The 18,897-nt window shown below is 39.9% G+C and overlaps 2 protein-coding genes across 3 annotated transcripts in view; one reads left to right on the plus strand and one right to left on the minus strand.

Moving 5' to 3' along the window:
- Positions 1-18,897, minus strand: part of gabrb3 (gamma-aminobutyric acid type A receptor subunit beta3) — a 729,956-nt gene that overhangs the window by 558,320 nt on the left and 152,739 nt on the right. The gene's annotated exons all lie outside the window — the stretch shown is intronic.
- The window catches only part of gabra5 (gamma-aminobutyric acid type A receptor subunit alpha5), an 86,246-nt gene that overhangs the window by 1,325 nt on the left and 66,024 nt on the right, over positions 1-18,897 (plus strand). For both annotated transcript variants that reach the window (XM_063052931.1, XM_063052932.1), the window contains exons 4-6: positions 405-526; positions 907-974; positions 1,059-1,279. In XM_063052931.1, coding sequence (XP_062909001.1) covers positions 405-526; positions 907-974; positions 1,059-1,279 — 411 coding nt within the window. The remainder of the gene's footprint in view (positions 1-404; positions 527-906; positions 975-1,058; positions 1,280-18,897) is intronic.

Below are 18,897 nucleotides of genomic sequence, written 5' to 3' on the forward strand. Positions count from 1 at the left end.
TATTTAACGCTCAGCTAAACCCAAGCAACTAAAAATAGTGCACGCATTTCCGAAAGGAGATCTTATTTAGGTTTCCGTTTCAGTCAATTGTCCATACTAAAACTAAATGAGGTGACGGGAAAGGGCTAAAAGGTCCAATTTGCTGCCCTGGCATGAGAATAGTATCGCAAGTAAGGTTTGATTTTTAAATTATTGTACTGTGACCTAAATCATGTTCCGCCTAAGTCAATTTGCGAAAACCAGTGGCGTCAAAAAAAAGTTAGTTTTAGAGAGGCGGGTTCAGCATAGTGCATTAATCAAGAGATATGATATACCTCACTTATCAAACTGCGAACTCTAGTAAAGGTCACGAGTTTATTAAATTTACTCGAAGGGAATAAGGTTAACCTTTACCTGTTTCACAGTTTTTCGCAGAGCGTCGCTCCGGTGATTGATCAACACAGCAACGACAATATCACTATCTTCACTCGCATATTGGACAGTCTGCTGGATGGATATGATAACAGACTCAGACCTGGTTTGGGAGGTGGGTTTTCTTCATTCTTATCACACTAGCTGACCTCTGCAAAACCGATCAACTCGTGTCCTGAGGAGAGCGGTCAGATATCAGCCACCAATTTTCGGCGCATCACGAGAAAAGATAGGTGCAGACTTGAATGTCAAAGGAAATCCGGATAGGGGGATGCTAGGGTTTTTTGTTTAAATAAGCTAATTGTCGTGGTCTCATTGGGATTAATTGGGTCGTTCCATCGAATAGAGGAAGCAAGCACAACAGGTCACCGTGATCTCCTGTGTTGCACAATCTGTGAAGTCCGTTGCCATTGGTAGCTATAGATGGCGAAAGAACATGAAATGTATGGGTGAATACACCAACAAAACCTTACTCTATGTTTTGGCATTTTGTAGAAAGAATAACCGAAGTGAAAACTGATATCTACGTTACAAGCTTTGGTCCCGTCTCGGACACTGAAATGGTAGGTCACAATAAGGTGGGATTCTCGCGCCTTCGAGCGTGCGTTTGACATTTCCAATAGCCATCATTTCGTATGATCCAACAGGAGTACACAATCGATGTGTTCTTCCGTCAAAGTTGGAAGGACGAGCGACTGAAGTTTAAAGGACCGATGCATCGACTGTCTCTGAATAACATGCTGGCCAGTAAGATTTGGACACCCGACACTTTCTTCCACAATGGCAAGAAATCCATCGCTCACAACATGACCACACCGAACAAGTTACTCAGGCTGGTGGAGGATGGAACGCTGCTCTACACCATGAGGTAATTAATAATGGTTTCTAAGAGTTCTGGTGGGATTCAATGTGGTCTCAATAAAATAACATTTAAACCATATTCATCAAGACTACAAAGTACTTTGCCATTATGCCAGGTTATGACAGAATTGTGGTCATTACAATAGACTGGTCATTTTAAACATTTAATCTTACGTTAGGAGACAAATATTAAGTAATAAAACATAATTAATTCTAAAGTGTGAAACCACCATATAATGTAACTAGGGTTGTTTATAGCGCTTTGTTCTTTCCACCGTCTGAATGTTAGTCTCTACGCAGAGAAAGTAATTGAAAATATATATTGATAAATATATTTCTTTGTTTTACTCGTGTTTATATCTATTCTCAATTACTGCAATAGAAACAACAGTAACCAAGATTAATTCTGAGATAAAATCCAAATTAGCTCATCTTTGTTAATTAATTTTTCCAGTTACAACCAACAACTCGTTTCTATATAATTTGAAATAGTGATTTTAAGGTGAAATCCAATACGACAAATTAAACCTTAAGTGTTTCTGCATCAGTGCTATTAGCAAAGGAATGCTGATATTTGCTTTGTCAATACAGAGGTTGAAGTATTTGTCAGTCAGAATGATGCATAGCCTGAGATTTTCTTTGTCTGAAAACTTGTGTCATACCCATTGGTTGCCACAGGATGGCTCTCTGCTTCTGGAAATAAAAAAAACCTTACTCAGTAGTGCTGAGCTTTTCAAGTTTCACTAGCGCAAATTCTGTTTTAGGAAAAAGTAATTAGAGCAATTTAAGGAGATCTACCTGCTTTTCATAGCAAGAAAATACTATCTGGTCCAGTTTAATGCTCAGCTCTGCAGCTAGAGTATTGATTGCCAGCCTACATTAAGTGGCGTCTAATGCTGGGGTCTGCAAGCAACCCTTTGTTTTATTGAAATATCTCTACTACAACTTTATTAGGTACACTTGTACAGCTGCTCATTAATGCAAATATCTAATTAGTCAATTATGTGGCAGCAACTTAATGTGTAAAAGCATGCAGACATGGTCAAGGGGTTCAATTATTTTTCAGACCAAACATCAGAATGGGGGAATAAATGTGAGCTAGGTGACTTTGACTATGGAATGGTTGTTGGTACCAAATGGGGTGCTTTGAGTATCTCAGCAACTGCTGATCTTCTGGGATTTTAATGCACAATTGGTTCTAACGTTCACAGAGAATGGTGTGAAAAACAAAAACAAAATCCAGCAAGTGGCAGTGCTGTGGGCAAAAACACCTTAGCGGTCAGAGGAGAATGGCCAGACTGGTTCAAGCTGACAGAATGGTGACAATAACTCAAATAACCACATATTACAACACTGTTGTGCAGAAGAGCATTTCTAAATGCATACGATTTCAAACATTGAAGTGGATAGGCTACAGATGCAGAGGAAGACAAACATACACTCAATGGCCACTTTATTAGGTACAGAACGTACCTAATAAAGTAGCCAGTGAGTGGACATGGGGAAAAAGATTCTAAAGATATGCCAACTTTTATAAAGTATTTTAAAAATAAAAGTCAGTTGAGTTTGTCAATGCACTGTGGAGAGGGAGAAGAGTGAAGGATCTGAGGGGAAAGTCACAATGTGGCTGAGATCCACCACACAGTCAGACTGGAATAGAAGAGAAAAGATCCAATGGAGGTAAGAATGATAGGGTCAAACTTGTTAGAATGGATTTGAAGTGGTATCAGTGGTTCAACTATTTGTAAACTGGGATAAGAATTGGGTTATACAAAATGAATATATGCAGGCAAAGATGGGCCGAATGGTTGAACATACAGTACTTCTAAAGACATTTTGAGAAGGGCCATTAAAATTAAGAGTAGGGGTTGAATTTGGAGGCACAAAGGAGTAGCATAGTGATCAGAATGAGGTAAAAGTACTTGAGGGTGCTGAAATGTGTGTACAGGACATGACCCTAGTGAATTGTACCATTTAACTATTGATACTCAAGCTAGTCTCAAATTGTACATGGGGGAGGCGACGAGAAATAAAAGGGAAAATAAAATGGAAAAAAGTGTAATCTTTTCAAGAATGTAAAGAAGATGGTTTCAATATTCTTCCTGTACAATTGCGGAATATTCTGGCTCATCTATAATTTTAGTTTAACTTGGCAGACAGTCAAGATGGACTACTGTTGAGGACAGCTTTTCTTTCCCTCCCTGAGCAGTAATGTCAAATATATTCTTAAGCACCCATCATTCACAACTGCGATTTCTTCATTTACAACACTGTCCCAAGTTACGTCGCTTGCCCATTAATTCTTTGACAATATCTGGCTCTACACCTCCCTAATGGCACAAATCCTACATCTCCCTCTTATTAGGAACAGATGATTTGAAGTATTCAGTGATAAAGGGAATAAAATTAAGGCAATTTTATGAAGAAGGAAAATGGAATCTTAAATCAGGACAAGTAACAATTTCAGTTCATAAAACCTAGAAAAGGTACTTGTATTTATTTAGCAGTTTTATAACTAATAATTGGAACCAAAACAGTCAATCTGTCACAATATCTACCGGTATAATGTCTCAATAATTTGTAGTGGTGATATGATCAGAGATAAATGTTGGTCAGGATAATGGAGAGAATTCCTCTCATCTTCTTGGATATAGTGTGATATAAACTCATTTGAAAGACACAACCAATAGTCTGTGATTACATCACAGGAGTGTCAGCCATGATCTTTGTTCTCAAGTCTCCAATGTGGGCCTGTAACCAACAACCACTGACTCAAAGGGAAATTCTTCAAAGCAGATTTCAAATGGATACCTGGAATAGTGTGCATTCAAAAGGAGCTCCTGGCCTCTCAGATGTTGTATGATCTATATATTCATATAGACGCTCACCATGTTTACTGGCCTACTAAACACCCAAAGCAGTGGTGCTGATGATGAAAACTGTAACAGCCACTGTGTTCAGAAGGCATTGGTTAAGTGCCAAGAGCTTAGTAATTAGGAACGTGATGAAGCTGAGTCGAGACATTAAAACATATACTCAGTGGACATTTCATTAGGTATACCTGTACACTTTCTTGTTAATACAAATATCTAATTATCCAATCATGCAACTCAATGCATAAATGGATGCAGATATGGTCAAGAGTTTCAATTGTTGTTCAGACTGAACATCAGAATGGGGAAGAAATGTGATCTAAATGACTTTGACCGTGGAATGATTGCTGGTGCCAGATGGAAGAGTTCGAGTATCTCAGAAACTGCTGATCTCCTGGGATTTTTGTGCACAACAATCTCTAGAGTTTACAAAGGATGATGCAAGAAACTGAAAGCATTCAGTGAGCAGCAGTTCTGTGAGCAAAAACACCTCATTACTAAGAGCGGTCTGAGGAGAAAGGCTAAACTGGTTAAAGCTGACAGGAAGGCGACAGTAACTCAAATAACCATGTATTACAATAGTGGTATGCAGAAGAGTATCTCTGAATACACAACATGTTGAACCTTGAAGTGAATGTGCTACAGTCAGTAGCAGAAGACCATGAGCATACACTCAGTGGCCTTTCCTTTTTAGGTCCAGAAGGTATCAAGTAAAATGGACACTGAGTACATAGTTCCTTTCCTGAAGGATATTTGTGTGAACTGTATGGGGACAACGAAACAACTTCAAGATCACCTTTGCTAAAATTAGCAATTTAATCCAGCTTTATTTAATTCTTTGAATTTAAATTCAGTGGCTTCCCTGGTGGGATTCAAACTTGTATCTCCAGATAATAGTTCCATCATTCAGTTTGCTATTCTAGTAAGTTAACTACAGCTCTGTCATATCCAAATTGATGTTACCTGATTTGATGATAAAACACAAGCCGCAAAGTCAAGAATGAGCTACAGGCAGTGTCATGAGTAGTTTATAAATAGCACACATCTATATATATATCTTGTTGGTCATGTTGGCCCCAGGAGGCCTCTATTATGATTGGTACAGGTGTAAACTGTATGGTGCAACTGTCTTTGAATGTGACCTCATTTTATTTGTAGTAACTGTCGAGCAAAGTCATTTAAAGTCACCTCCCTTGAAATAACTAATGTGTCAGGATAAGAGAATTCTACTAGAGAAAAATAACTGTGATAGATAAAACTGTCCATATATTTAATATGTTGTGGCTTTTACAGCAAACAGTGAAAACTTAGATGTAGCTGGAACCAGAATCTTAGGTAAGCTCATCATCATCATAGTTTGTCAAACCAGACAGCCAGCCACTCTAGTGTTGTTTGGTTGATGTTGAGCAGGTCAGTGTCAGCTAAATCAGGTGAGAGTGGGCAGTTGCGCAGAACTGTTCAATGTTCTGCACCCTTTCGCCACACTCACAGGATCCGCTGGTCTTTAAACCCCACTTCACCATATTGTCTCCCGTCCTACAAGCTCCCGCTCTCGCTCCGTTGAGAGTGCACCACTTCCGTCTGTCAAGCAGTGCCCCGTCTGGTAACATTTCTGTGGGGTCTTGCACTGTATTGTTTGGTGGGGTTCTGGCTTCTGTTTGTTACCAGAGGTCAATCCTGTATGTTTGGGGGGATGTTCCATGCGGTAATTCCTCCACTGTAGCAAAGCTTTTCCTCGATCTTAGGCGGTTGGAAACTGGCACACGATGATGGAGTGGATGCCATGGATCCGAGTTCTGTTTACCTTTTTCAATTTTGTTTTAGTGTGTCTTTGGATCTCTGGGGGAGCAATGCCTACAAGTCTGTAAATGATATTAGTGGGTGTGGGGCACAGTGTGCCCGTGATTATTCGGCAGGCTTCGTTGAGAAACAGGTCTATTTTCTTCGCATGGGCTGATCTGCCCCACACAGGTGCACAGTATTCTGCAGGTGCATAGCAGAGCGCTAGGGCAGTTGATCAAAGTATGTGAGCATTAGCTCCCCATTTCGTGCTTTGCTAATTTTTTTCTATAGAGAATTGCGAGAGCCAACTTTCCCTCGGAGTTTTTGGATGTGGGTGGCAAATGAGAGCGTCCTATCCAGTGTCACGCCCAGGTAAATTGGAGTCGGATGGTGTTCGAGCTCCTTCCTACTCATGAGGATCAGGTAATGTGAAGAAGTAAAGAGCAAGTAGATGTTGTAGTGCTCTTAAGAGGGAATAGGGTAGAAAGGTGTGGCAGCAAGAATGAGGATTTCAACTTAGGTGACGATTTGAAGGGGGAGATAGAGAGAAGAAGCCATGCGTTAACTAGGAATACAAAAGTAAATTAGAGTATCTGATATGAAGACATTTAGAACTCAGTGGGTCAGGCAGTAAGAAGAGAAAGAACAAGAGTGAATGTTTTAGTTCAATGACCTTTCATCAGACCTAGAATAGCAGGAATTTTAACGCAAACAACAGGAATTCTGCAGATGCTGGAAATTCAAGCAACACACATCAAAGTTGCTGGTGAACGCAGCAGGCCAGGCAGCATCTATAGGAAGAGGCGCAGTCGACGTTTCAGGCCGAGACCCTTTTATCAAGTTTAAAGTTATTACCTTACAACCATCAAGCTCCACCAGCGTGGATAACTTCACCCACCTCAACACTGAACTGATTCAATAACCTTTGGATTCACTTTCAAGGACTCTACAACTCATGTTCTCAGTGTTATTTATTTACTATTTATCTATTTTTTTTGTACTTGCACGCTTTGTCGTCTTTTGCACATTGATTCAGTTAGCTTATTGGGAAGTCACATCTGGTTCACTAATATCTTTCAGGATGGAAAATTTGTTGCCCTTACCATGGCATATATTTGGCCTCAGGCATGCTCATATGATTGACTCCCAGATGCCTCTCGAGAAGGTGTAGGAAGCTATTGAACACAGGGTCCACGATAGACAGCAGAAGCTGGCCTTGTTGGTGATAACTCAGAAAATATTTTGAAAATATCTCACCATTACAAAGTACCAAGAACATTTTTAAAGTAAATTTTCAAATTATCAAAGTACGTATATGTCACCATATATAACCCTGCGATTCATTTTCTTGTGGGCATACTCAATAAATCTATAGAAATAATAACCACAACAGAATCAATGAAAGACAGCACAACCAAGGCATCCAGCTAGAGTGCTGAAGACAACATGCCATGCAAATACAAAAAGAAGAAATAATAATAATAATAATAATAATAATAATAATAATACAAACAATAAATCCTCCAAGAGGGCCACAAACTTGTCATAGGCTTTTGGAGACTTGCATGCATCATTGACAACTATGTTGGCTGGAGTCAGGTCCATAAGACCATAAGACAAAGGAGCAGAAGTCGACCATTCGGCCCATTGAGTCTGCTCCGCCATTTTATCATGAGCTGATCCATTCTCCCATTTAGTCCCACTCTCCCGTCTTCTCACCATAACCTTTGATGCCCTGGCTACTCAGATACCTATCAATCTCTGCCTTAAATACACCCAATGACTTGGCCTCCACTGCAGCCCATGGCAACAAATTCCATAGATTCACCACCCTCTGACTAAAAAAGTTTCTTTGCATCTCTGTTCTGAATAGGCGCCCTTCAATCCTTAAGTCATGCCCTCTCGTACTAGACTCCCCCATCATGGGAAACTACTTTGCCACATCCACTCTGTCCATGCCTTTCAACATTCAAAATGTTTCTATGAGGTCCCCCCTCATTCTTCTAAACTCCAAGGAGTACAGTCCAAGAGCGGACAAATGTTCCTCATATGTTAACCCTCTCATTCCCGGAATCATTCTAGTGAATCTTCTCTGTACCCTCTCCAACGTCAGCACATCCTTTCTTAAATAAGGAGCCCAAAACTGCCCACAGTACTCCAAGTGTCTTACCAGCGCCTTATAGAGCCTCAACATCACATCCCTGTTCCTACACTCTATTCCTCTAGAAATGAATGCCAACATTGCATTCGCCTTCTTCACCTCAAGGTCCTTGAGCTTTGACTCCTTGTAGGGTCACCCATGCCAAACAAGTCAAAGGGTGGAAGCCAGTATAAGAGTGGTCCACTGGTCCTCCAGGATCGGGGGTTCAACTCAGGGCCAACAACCCTAACCGGTCAAAAAAACTTGTTAAGAAACAGTTGCTGCCCAAAATGCCAGGAGCATAACAGGCAGTAACTAACTAAGCAAAAAATATTGAGAGCATGAGATGAAGAGTGCTTGAAAGTGAGTCCATTGGTTGTGGGAACATTTCAATGATGGGGCAAGTGAAGCTACAAGAAAGAAAAAAAAACTAAGGAACAGAGATAGCCAGATAACAGACAATGTGAAATCATGTTCTTTGCTTCTACTCCATAAATACTTAATGTACTTGTCTGAAACCTTTTTGCCTTCTATCTTAATGGCTTTAAAATAATCAAGTTAAGATCTCCATTAAATTGGAGGCAGAAAAAATTTCATTACGCATGCATTAAGTGTTTGCAAGCTTAAATCATAGAACACCATTTCTCCCAATACGTGAAAGTTATAAAGGAAAAAACATCAGCATAGGAACTCATGGTTCAAACAAATTTAATTGATAAAATATTGGGGAAGAAAAATGACAGCAGCAGCCACGAGAACACAGGTTGCAGAGATGGTTCAGCTTTTGGGTGATGTGCAATCATCTAGAAACTGAGAAATTCGAGGTTGCTCAACCTAATATTGGCTTCCTGCACATTTGGAAAGCCAGGTTGATGCTGTCATGACTCAGCACAGTTTAAAAAACCTTCTGCTGAGCATCCATACCCTGTTCCCATTGCACAAGCCAACGTAAAAGAAAGGCTTTTATTTGTACAGCTGTTTTCACAGCATCTAACTTGCCAAAGTAATTTAAGATCAACAAAATACATTTGCAGTGTAGCCGCTGCTACGTCTTGGCAAACGTGGCCTGTCAGTTCTTGTGCCAGCTCCCGCAAATGGTAATACACACTCAGTTGATACTTAAATGGGGACACCTGTCCACCTGCTCATGAATGCAAATATCTAATCAGCCAATAATGAGGCAGCAACTCAGTGTACAAAAATATGCAGACCTTGTAAGGAGGCTCATTTGTTATGCAGACTAAACAACAGAATGGGGATGAAATGTGACTTTGACCATGGGATAACTATTAGTGCCAGACAAAGTGGCTTAAGTATCTCGGAAACTGCTGATCCTCTGGGATTTTCATGCACAACAGTCTCTAGAATTCAGAGAGTGCTGCGAGAAGAAGAGACATCCAGTGAGTGGCAGTTCTATGGGCAAAGATGCCTTGTTAATGACAGTGGTCAGAGGAGAATGGTTCAAGCTGACAGGAGGGAAACGGTAACTCAAATAACTACATGTTACAGCAGGGGCATACAGAAGAGCACCTCTGAATGCACAACACGTAGGTATAGGAGGTATCTAATAAAGTGGCCATTCAGTGTATATTTGTTTTTTTTTAATTTTTTTATGCATTTCTACAAGAAACTACAGAAGGAGAACTCAACAACAAAATGGAGATTTCTACAGTGAGTGTATTTTCAGAGTGTACCCTCTGTTATAACTTGGTGAATGTGGATGTCAGCTTGTCCACTAGCTCCCACAAATGGCAATATACTAATGACCAGTGATACAGTACATCCAACTGCAAGACAATTCAGTCTTTACTGAAGAGTACATTGATTCCTCGCTAAAGTTATAGGCATAAAGCACTACAGCACAGAAACAGACCCTTTGGTCCATGTAGTCCATGCTAAACATTTATTCTGCTTAGTCACATCAACCAGCCCTCCATACCCTTCTCATCCATGTACTTATCCATAAAATGGTTAATGATTTTCTTAGCCAACATTGTCTAATGCATTCTGGATTGACATCTTCTAAGCATGTATTGTGAATGGCAGGAAAGTTACTAGCACGGATAGTGTTTACAAAATAATGATCAGCACAAGTGAATCAAAGATCTTAGCAAGAAGCAACAACCAAAATAATCTATCAAAAGCAAATCCACTCCCTCCAAAAAAAAAATTAAACATTGTTGATCAAATCATTTGAGTAATGAAGAAAAACATGATCATCTGGAAATTGGATTATTGACTTTGCTGGTCATGATCCTATTGTCAGTCTGCCTTGGGCTGTGACCTCATGTGGCTGGAGGATTACTTAAACCCAGGACTTTCTGACTCAAGAGGAAGGAGAGATACCAAGATCTACAGCTTCCAAATGAGGTTTTGTTGGGTATAAAGTTAAATTTGAACCCAACCACAATCATTTAGAGTTTGAGGATAACCAAGACAACTCAAATCCATCATTTAATGGTTGGATTCTGCCAGGAATGAGTCAGAATGACAGACTCTAGAATTGAAAGACTACAAATGATCATAAGACTATAAGATATAGGAGAAAAATTCCTCTATTTGGTCAATTAAACCTGATCTACCATTCACTCCATCCCCTCACTAATAGTATTCAGTAGATTTCAATGTGGTCCCCACTCATCCTTCTGAACCCCACTGAGTACAGACCCAGAATCCTCATGTATTATGCCCTTTGTTTGGGATAATTCTTGTGAACATCATGTACACCCTCTCCAGAACTTCCTTAATATTTGTTTTAAATCAGACATGATAGAATGGCAGAGTTGACTTAATGGGCTGAAATGCTTAATTCTGCTCATATGGCCCAAAATTGCTCGCAATATTTTGACTGTAGTCTGACCCACACCTTATGAAGCTTCAGCAATACACCCTTGCCCTGTGGTGTAGGGACTGGAAACTAATGCATTCTTTAAAAGCCATATGATTTTTTTTGTATAATCGAGTGGATCTGTAGAAAGGCGCTCGATCTGTAAATGTAACAGTGGGGTAGCCCAAGTCAAACGGCTCTTGCAAGAATACAATTTGAGAAAAAAAGCTGAAGAATTTGTTAATATTAACAGTATGATTGGGTTAAATTACCACCCAATCCTTTAGTAGCAGTAATTCTGTAGCTCAAAACTACCTATTGTCTGTATTTACCTCATAGGCAGATACTGAAGTATTTAAAATAAAAATGATTCTCAAACACTTTACACCATCATTCCAACCCTGTCCCACTAAAATTAACACTTTTTGCCCTTTTCTTGCAGCACAGAATTCTTATTTTGTTTCTTCTATTATTGAATTACTTCCAGCCAACAATGATTCACTATATCTTGGTCTGTATGACAATAATAAACCTATTATCAATTCTGAGATATTTTAAAAACTTTGCTCCTCCTGAATTAATAATGCTTGTCAATGGTGATGAAACATTTGAGTTAATCTCAGATGAGTCTGAGAAAAAGAGGGAAAGCTTCCTAACCAGAGAAAATGGTTATATCTGGTTTTCTTGAAGCATCATATCTGTAAATACCACAACTGATGAGTTGTCTTGTATACAGTCACGATGTCCTACTTACATTTGAAGGTCAGTGATACCCAATGGGTTCAACATGCTGTGGGATAATTTCTGATTCTGTATATTATAAAGCTATAGTAAAAAAAAATCTTCAAACAATAGCACTATAATACCACAATAGAAACAATATAAGGAATCGGATGATTTATTAGAAATTAATTAATATTTCCCAGTCAAACTGCTAAAATTTAAGCCAAAGTTCAGCAGTTGACTTAGAAGAATGGTATAAGCACTCTATCTAATGTCCGAGTCGACACATATTCACTTATAATGATTCATGTATTTTGTTACAAAGTTCATAATCCATCCCTCCTGATTGGTTCAGCCTCATCCTACGAGGTTTCCGCTCCCCCACCTTGTTTACAATAGATTATAAATAAAGTGGGAGAGCAGAAACATGATTGGATGAAGACGAACCAATCAGGAAGGACGGACAATGGGGGTATAAATACCACTGGATTAGACGTGCTCAAGCATCATCCTGATGAAGATGGCAGAGCTAGTCATCGAAACGTCGGATATTATTGATACCTGTACCCCGCTGGAAGTCTGAGAAGGTTAAGACATTTTTCCTTGGAGCATTGAGGGGATGTTCAATGGAGGCCTACAAAATTATGAGGGATATAGATAGGGTAAATGTAAGCAGGCTTTTTTCACTAAGGTCGGGTGAGAATAGAACTGGAGATCATAGGTTGAGGGTGAAAGGTGAAATATTTAAGGGGAACCTGGGGGAGAACTTTACTTGGAGGGTGGTGTGAGTGTGGAACCAACTGTAAGTGGAAGTAGTAGATGCAGGTGTGATGACAATATTTGAGTGAAGTTTGGATAGGTACATGGATGGGAGGACTATGGAGTCTGGGTTCCAGGTGCAGGTTGACAGGACTAGGCAGAATAACAGTTTGGCATGGAGTAGATGGGCCAAAGGGCCTGTTTCTGTGCTGTACTGCTCTATGACACACCTAATACAGTGGAGCTGGCAGTATCTACGGAAGTGATATTGGTAGGGTTAGAGAATATTTACCAGAATGGTTCAAGGAATGACAGTTGTCAGCAAAGTGGTTTGTTTCAGTTGTTCTCTTGGATTCAATAGAAATGTGCAAGAAAATGACAAGTTTAGCCAAGTTAAATGAAAATAAACAGCTTTCCTATTAGTGTATGGAACAAGATACAGAAAAAATAGATTTAAAATATCGGTCAAGAGAAATGTCAGAATGGAGGGTAGTGGAGCTGAATTTAAAGAAATGTTTTATACAATAAGCTCTGTCCTAGTATCCATTGCCCATGAGGATGGTGGAACTGGAGCCGATCAATGACTTTAAAATGTCATTGGACAGGTGCTTAAAGTAAATAACCTTGCAAGAGGATAAATCAGTGAATGGAAACGACTGGACTGCTCTTTTGAGCTGGTATGGATATCATTTACCAAACAGCCTCCTCCTCTATCAATAATGTTTCTACAACAATGCAAGTATTCTTTTGTTTGTCCGCCAGGCAACATTAACTAAATTAAGTGACTTGGTCATTTAATCTGCCCGTCTGTAAACTAGTCTCAGGTGTCTTCATCAGGAAAAATTGCTATATTTAGAAGTTATCCAACAGTTGAAATATTGACAGATTTGAAATGTGCAGATTCTTTACTAAGATACTGATGTGTATATTAAGGAGACACAGATGATTACAGACTGGAAATGACCTGAATCAACCTTTCTTCTATACACCGGCCATCTCCCCTCTCCACCATCAGAACTGGTGCAGGGTTTTGTCTCAAACATCAACAATTCCTTCCTCTCCAACTCTCGAAGAGCTCCAACAGTTTAGATAACAGATTATTTTTAATGTGTATGCAACTTTGGTTTATTACATTATGGGACAAAATTAAAGACAAGATCGCAAGGAGAAAAGGGACATTTTACTTTGCTGAGATCAATTTAATTAATTAATGACTTTGGAAGATATGCTCAAAGAAGATATTTTAAATGGGCATTTTAAAGATATATTTTAAAACAATATTTTTAAACCTTCATCCTAGGACATTAAAAAAAAATAGAGATGAGAACCCCATTTAGCTCTTCAAACCTGCTCTTTTATTCTATCTGTGATCCTATCTTTTATAACCCATGTTTACTAAAATTCTAATAAAACCAAGGTTTAAAATTATTTATTAATTAATCGGTAATTACAGGAAGGGGGCTGCAAAAGGCCCATCTTTAATTTTTAAGTTTTGTTCTAGACTCACCAATCACAGATGTTTCCCTTTTTTGTTTCATTATACTATTTTTCATTCTATAACTTTCCAGATTCCAGTGAATTTTATCCTAGCTTGTTAATCTCACTTAGTGATTTAACCCTTCAAGGCACAGATGAAATTAGATATTGGCTCGGTCATGTTAATTGTGGAAGACAGTAGTATCTGCACATTATACTCTGCATCTGAAACTTATTTCCTTTATGGCAATGGAAATGAATTTCTGAAAGGGTTACCATGCACAATATTATTTTATCACCTGTTTACATTATTTTTCTGAGAACAAATTCATCATTCCGTTCTCTCTCTCTCTTCCCCCCTCCTCCCTCCCTCCCCCTCTCCCTCTCTCCACATCTTCCAACAATAAGTGCCCAGAAAAGCTCTCATTCTCCAGACCAGGATTTTGGATACACTATGAGAGAGTAATGTTAAAAGATTCATTTCCAGCATTCATTTTATCTTTCTGTCAGAGTTTCCTCCAAACATTCTTTCTGGCTTTAACAGTCAGCTGAAACTCAAAAACAACCCTTGTTCTGGGTTCCCTTTTTCACACAAATCACATACTTCTTTTTATGATTCCATAGCTTTGTAAGCAGGCTTCTGTAACTATGCCCTGTACAGGATGAATAGGCACCCTCTGCTGGCAATAAACCACTACCCAGGCAAGTAAAAGAGTGTTATACCAATGTTCCTGAACAGATGAACTTTCTAAAGCTACTTCAATGATACTGTTAGCAAAGAGTAGCTGAATTGTGAGCAGAACACTGTTACAATGTCAGTGACTGAGGGTCAAATTTGCTGCTGTCTGTTTGAACGTCCCTCTGTGTCCATATGGGGTTATTCCCAGTGCTCTGGTGTCCTACCACATTCCAAAGAAGTATGAGTTAGTAGACATAAACATAAGAGATTCTGCAGATGCTGGGAATCTTGAGCAACACACACAAAAAGCTGGAGTAACTCAACAACTCAGGCAGCGTCTATGAAGGGGAATAAAAAAATCGACGTTTTGGACCTAGATCCTTCCTCAGTACTGGAAAGGAAAGAGGCAGAAGCCAGAATAATAAAGATAGGTGAGTGGAAGTAGAACAAGCTGGTAGATGATAAGTAATCTCTTCCCCAACTTCTTCTCTCTTTTTCTATTCCCCATTCTGTTTCCCTTCTCACCCCTTCCCTTCTCCTCATCTACCCATCAGTGGCTTGGGGGTATAGTCTAATCTTCCTGCCATTCAAAGAGTTTTCCTTCCGTGCTTCATCAAAGTAGAAAAGCTTCAAGGGCTTCCCAGGCCACAGTAAGTTTGAAGATTATGGCTGGATGTTAATAACATTATTTGAGTCTGATCTGCATACTTAATACAGAACCCCAGTACAGGCATGGGTTGGATAACATTAGGACTGAGAGAAGCTAAAGTGAGTGAAAGGAATAGACTTAAAGAACATACTTTTTGAGAGTCTTTCAAAGTGAATCGTATTGTAGATCATCTCTGTGGTATTCATAGAACATAGAACAGTACAACACAGTACAGGCCCTTTAACCTACTCCAAGATCAATCAAAGCCTTCTCTGCCCCTTCAGCCTTCAATCTTTCTATCACCTCTGTGGCTAAGAGTCTTGTAAATGTCCCTAATGTATTTCCCTGCAACATCACCCTGACAGTACATTTCATACAGTTAGTGCTCCCTGTGTTTAAAAATGCCTCTTACATTCCCCCTATACGTTCCCTCCAACACTTTAAAATTATGCACCCTTGTCTTAGCCAGCGGTGACAGCAACAGTGAGAAGCCATGGGATGTTCCACTTTCACCCAAGATGGCCGACAGGGCCTCGGTTTAACACGTTATTCAGAAGGGCACACCATAATTTATGCTAAATTCCCTCAGTACTACACCAATGTGTCAGCCTGGATATTTATGCCAGAGATTGGGAGGGATCTAGGATAGTTGGAACTAATAAGTACAGGTAAGCAATGAACTCAAAGATTATGAGGCTAAGAGTCCATCTTACCATACAAGAGGTACATTCAAGTCTGATGACAGTAGTATAGTAGCTGTCCGAGTGATACATGCTTTCAGTCTTTTGTATCTTCTGCCCCATGGGAGGGGAGGTGGCGGAAGAGAGAATAAACAGAGTGGTTGGGGTCTTTGATTATGAATCCAGGCTATTGGTGATGTTCACACTTCTGAACTTCAAGCTCTCAACTCACTTAACCTGGAGGGTATTGGTCTGAATGTGATGAGAATGAAAATGAATAATAGAGCGACTATTTGTGTGTGCATGTCTATAATATGATTATTGAAGGACTATTCTCTGCTTGTTTAATCCATCGTATGCATCCCCTGTTTACAATGGTGAAAGATTGTGAAAGGTGCATTTTACTTTCTTTTATCTTTGGCTTTTAAGTTAGCATCTAGGAGCAATAATATTGCAGTAAAATAGACATTTTTGCAATAATTGGACCTGTAAGTTAATTCAAGAAGCTTTTCACAGTTTAGTTCATCTGGATATGCTGGCATTGACAAAGGTCCAGATGAAGTTCATGAGAATGATCCCAGGAAATGAGAGGTTAACTTATAAAGAGCGTTTGATGGCTCTGCGCCTGTACTCACTGGAGCTTAGAAGAATGAGGATGGGGGTTGAGGGGGATGATCTCATTGAAACCTACTGAATATTGAAAGACCTAGATAGAGTGGATGTGGAGAGGATGTTTCCGATAGTGGGGGAGTCCAGGAGTAGAGGGCACAGCTTCAGAACACAAAGACGTCCCATTAGAACAGAGATGAGAGGGAATTTCTTTAGGCAGGAAAAGGTGAATCTGTGGAATTATTGCCACAGACAGCAGCAGAGGCCAGGATATTGTGTATATTTAAAGCTGTTAGTAAGGGTGTCAAAGATTATGGGAAGAAGTCAGGAAAATTGGTTTAAAAGGGGTAATAAATCAGCCATAGTTGAAAGGTAGAGCAAACACGATGGATTTATTGGTCCAATTCTGCTCCAGTGTCTCATGGATCACTTCCTGTGCTTTACTATTCTAGATTGCACCTTGCCTCTGAAGTTAAGCCAGCTTGTTTTGCAAGGAAGGATGCAGCATTTGTTGGAAGATTAAAATCTAAATATTGCAGGTGCTGGAATTCAAAATGAGAAAAAAAAATATGTTGGAAACATACGGTGACTGGGGCAGTGACGGCTGAGGGGAAAAGGCAAGGTGAACATTTTTGGGCTCATGACCAATTTGTGCATTCCTTTTTCTCAGAGGCTGCATTCACCTGTTTTAGGAATATCTTGTACTGAAAGCTAAAAAAATTTCTCTCCAGACCACAGAGGGAACTGCTTCAGAGAACAAAGGTACTACAGGGAAAAGTGGTTAGGGAAGAAGTCAGGAGTAAGCTCTGGAAGAAACTTGGCATGGAATACTACAAGGTAGCTACCACCAGCAAACTATTGCACTAGGGAAATAGCAAATTGAAAGATAGTGGATCAATAGCACACAATAAACATACAGAACACATAAAGGGTGACTGCATAAACTGGAAAAAGAGCTGATAAAGTTCCATTAAGCCAGGTAACCAAGTATTTTTGAAGCCCTTTGCTTTCAAATTGATTCTTAAACCAAACTGGGGGAAAAATGAAGCATTTCTCACTGCACTTACTGGTTAGCACAAGTAACAGCTCCCGTAGTTACTCAAGATGGCAGACCAATCCCCTCCAGGTGAAGTGCTTTAAGTTCCAAGGTGTGCAGCCTTCATAAAATTTTAACCATTGCAAACAAGGCAAGATAGAACAGGCAAGCAGGGAACAGGCCTGCAATAATCCCATTATAGACGTGCACACACATCTTCACCCAATAGCAGTCTACAACGTGCACATACATGTGAAGTTATAGAATCGCACAGGACAGAAACACTGCACTGTACAACAATCCCATTTCTATTCTCCCCACGCATTCAGATCAATCTGAGAAGGTTGCGAGCTTCACATTCTGAGGTGTGAATATCATGACCAGCCTGAAATCATAATTAACATATCCTGCAACATTCTCTCTTCTCCCTCCTTCCCACGGAGCAAAAGATACAAAAGGCTGAGAGCATTTGTCACCAGGCTTAAGGGCGGCTTCTTCTTACTTCACTGGCATTTAGGGCAGCAATGAATTTCTTCCATCTCTGGCGGTGTTCAGAGCTTCCTTCATCGTGTCAGTAGCTTCTTCTCAGTTTTCACTACTGTCAGCCATGCACGACCAGGGTGGAGATGCAGGAGCACAGTCGCACTCAGGTGTAGAACAATTCTTCATTGCTGTTTCCGTAACAGTTTTGTTTGACCAGTCAGGGTTGTTAGCCCTGAGCTGAACCCCCAAACCTGGAGTACTGGTGGACCACTCTAAGCCTGGCCTTTGATCTGTTTGGCATGGGTGATCCTACCAAGTGCCAAAGCACGAGGCCCTGACTCCAGCCAGCATCTCTCTCTGGGTCATTGAGGCATACAAGCCTCCATCCCAATGACAAGGTTGTGGTTCTCTTGGAAGAAGAAGAAGAGCTTCTAACTCACTGTTATCAGACTCTTGAACTGACCTCTTGTACGATAAGATGGACTCTTGGCCTCCGAAACTACTCCATTATGACCTCGCACTTTATCATGTACCTGCACTGCACATTTTCAGTAGTTTTTACACTCTCTGTATTGTTCTCATTTTTACTTATTTCTAGCTCAGTGCTCTTTGTAATGATTTCAAAGGTTCAAAGGGTTCATTTTATTATCAAAGTATGTATGCAGACTACAACTCTGAGATTTGTCTTCTCCATCTAGCCATAAAACACCCCAAACCATTGTAGTTGAAAGAAAAACATCAATCCCCTCCCCCACTCAAAAAGAAAGAGAAACAAAAACTCACAAACACCCCCAACCCCTCCCTTGCTCAAAAACTAACAGATCATCCAAACTCCCAGCCCGCCAATCAGCAACGGGAAAGAATGGCTGAGAACACGGAAAAAAAAACATAGAACTGGAAGAGGCCAAT

This window comes from Mobula hypostoma, chromosome 7, assembly GCF_963921235.1.
Source record: "Mobula hypostoma chromosome 7, sMobHyp1.1, whole genome shotgun sequence".
Taxonomy (NCBI): domain Eukaryota; kingdom Metazoa; phylum Chordata; class Chondrichthyes; order Myliobatiformes; family Myliobatidae; genus Mobula; species Mobula hypostoma.